The 2,740-nt window shown below is 53.1% G+C and overlaps 1 protein-coding gene across 1 annotated transcript in view; it reads right to left on the reverse strand.

Annotated features, from left to right (window-relative positions):
* TNXB (tenascin XB) overlaps positions 1-2,740 on the reverse strand; it is an 85,461-nt gene that overhangs the window by 25,727 nt on the left and 56,994 nt on the right. Inside the window, 1 exon segment of the mRNA XM_027774133.1 lies at positions 2,065-2,419. Within this exon segment, the coding sequence (XP_027629934.1) occupies positions 2,065-2,419 (355 nt within the window).

A 2,740-nucleotide genomic window follows, 5' to 3' on the forward strand; every position in this document is an offset into this window, starting at 1 on the left:
ACACCATGGCCCTGGCAAAAAGTCAAAGCCACTGGGTTCGGGACTCGAACCACAGCCGACTACATGGGAATCCAGCGACATAGCCATTATGCTAACTGCTGGTCCCACCAGCTGGCTCCTAATTGCCAATTTTTTAGTTTCTTTCCTGAATGAGAGACAGAGAGAGAGGAAGAACCCCTGACAGGGTCCAGATGCCATGACCCACTCCCAGCCTTCAGTTAGCCCCAGATAATGGGCAAGGCTTTGCCCAGGACTCAGGGAGGGCTTTGGACTTGAACCGGGAACCTTCCGACGTGGAACTGCCTCTCAGAGCATTGCATCTTACTGTGGTGCCACTGTGTGACACCCGCAGTTACTGCATCAGAGGTGGGATTAGGAGTTGTTATTTTTTCCCTGTCATTTATACCTTTTATAATGTTGCTATCGTCTTTTCATTAGAGTTGGGTGGACTTAAAAGGAATTCTGGACTACAAAAATTAACAACTGGGTGGGGTTGGGGAGCAGAAAGCAGTGCAGACGGAACAGGAAGGACCCGGGGGCATGGGTCCCTATGCTGCCTTCTCTGCTTTGTCTAAGCTGTGCTTTGCCATGATAGGGGGTAAGAGCAAATATTCATGGGACCAGCAGATGGAGTAATGGCTACATCACTGGACTCCCATGTAGTCGACCGCGGTTCAAGTCCCGGACCCAGTGACTTAAGCTCACGCCTGGTGCATGTACGTGCATGCCCAAGATCCCGAGAAGAGAGTGGAGGAGAAGGGATTGCAGCATGGCCATCCCTCCTGGGGAGTGATTTCTCACTTTCTGTCTATGTCTTTCTGGTGAGCACATGTGCCTTATAGCAAAAACCTCTCAAAAAAAAAAAATGGAGCTGTTGAGAAAGTCATGCATTTTGCATAGAAAAATATATTAAGACTTTCCCTTTGACCTAATAAAACTGAACAAGGGATGAGCATGAATAGCTTACTCCAGGGGTGTGAATTTTTCTAAGGTTCATTTTCCAATGAATCACCCATTCTCCCTGCTCTGCAAAACACAGACGGCCCTGTGAGCACACTTAGAGAAGCAGGGCCTGCTTCCAGGAGTCGGGAAGGCTAAATGAAAGTGGCTCCTCTGTGTGGATGATCTTTAGGGGGTGGCAGGCCCAGAGCCTCTCGCTCCCGTCTCAGAGGCCGCGACTCGCTCTCCAAATAGCCTCTCAGAGGGGCGGATTCTTCCACACTCATAGGAACTTTTGAAAAACGCTCTAAATAGGCCTAAGAATCTGACTAAGAATGACTCAGAAACGGCAACCTCCCTCAACTTTTGGAATTTATATAATTCACCTTGTCATTTCTTACGGACTAGAATTTAACTCCCTTATAACTAGAAGTAAGTTGCAAGAGTGATGGGGGAGAAAACAGATGGGGCGTAAGACTGAAGACGTATTTTTTTCCATTTTTCCTGATTGTAAAATAAATGCTTGCCCCTTAAGAAACTTTGGACAATACAGAACTGAATAAACGGAAAAAAAAATATGCTGGAACAGTCTACTCTGCTCTCTGAGGGTGTGTCTCTTCCTAGTCTTCTTGCCACGGCTGTTAATTTTGAATGACTGTGACCCTGTTAATTACACCCTTATAAAAATGTGGGGCTCTGTTTTTTCAAAGTCATATTATAAAGTCATTGTTTTCTGTCAAAACATTTCGAGGGTGGCATCAGAGTTTGTTTTATAGAGGTTGCCCAAATTATTTAGTCACCCCAGATGTGGCGTCGTTTCCTGTGTGAGCATGTGTATATTTGGTTTTAATAAAGAAGGTTGTGGTTAAGTTGGAAAGAAAGGGACATTCTGGCGAGGCAAGCTTGGCCCGTGCCTGACATAACTCGCTGCTGGAGGTGGCCGGTGACGACCGCAGGAGTGAACAATGAGGTTAGAGACGGGCAAAGGCCAAACCGCTAGGCTCACGACGGAGCACATGAACGGGAACCAGGCTTGGCCCCACAGGGGTTGTCCGAAGGGCAGCACAGCCAGGTACCCACGAGGGAGAGGCGGGCAGTTACCCCTGAGACCCCGCCCGCACTCACCGGTCACGCCCACGGTGGACACGGGGCCCACGCGCCGGCCCTCGTGGAGGCCGTACAGGTGCATCTTGTACTTGCGCCCGGGCTCCAGGCCCCCCACGGTCACCTCGCTCTCCTCGCCCCCGACACGCACCACCTGGGGCCGCCCGTCCCTGTCCTTGTACTGGACGGTGAAGGAGTCGAAGCGGACCTGGGGGCAGGTCCAGGAGAGGCTCCGCGGGGCGGACGATCCTGTCACCGTCAGCTCCCCCAGGAGCGGCTCCTCGGGGGGCTCCGGGGCCTCGGTGCTGGGCTCCGTGGGGCTGGGGGGCTCCTCCTCCACAGCTGAGAAGGGAGACAGAGAGGGTGTCATTGAGGCCTGGGGAGAAGGATGTAGAAACAGTGGCCGTGACAAGGTCCTGAGGTCAGTTCAAAGAAGCCCAAGCCAGTGCCTCAGGGCCTGTTCAGCTGTCGACTGACAAACAGGCGGAGCCCAGGAGCTGCGGGACCCGGGACGGCCACCAGCACAGCTCCCAGCGCCCCTCCCCTCAGCAGACGGGGAGGGAAGGCACTAGGGGCACCTCGCTCAGGCTGGAGCAGGGGGGCCTCCTGGGCCAGCTCCCCTTTACTGAGAGAGGGCACCATCCTCCTGGATCCCACCCTGGGGCCCTCAGCATCCCCTCACCTGTCACCCCGATGG

This window comes from Tupaia chinensis, unplaced genomic scaffold (genome assembly GCF_000334495.1).
Source record: "Tupaia chinensis unplaced genomic scaffold, TupChi_1.0 Scaffold000403_1, whole genome shotgun sequence".
In the NCBI taxonomy this organism is placed as follows: domain Eukaryota; kingdom Metazoa; phylum Chordata; class Mammalia; order Scandentia; family Tupaiidae; genus Tupaia; species Tupaia belangeri.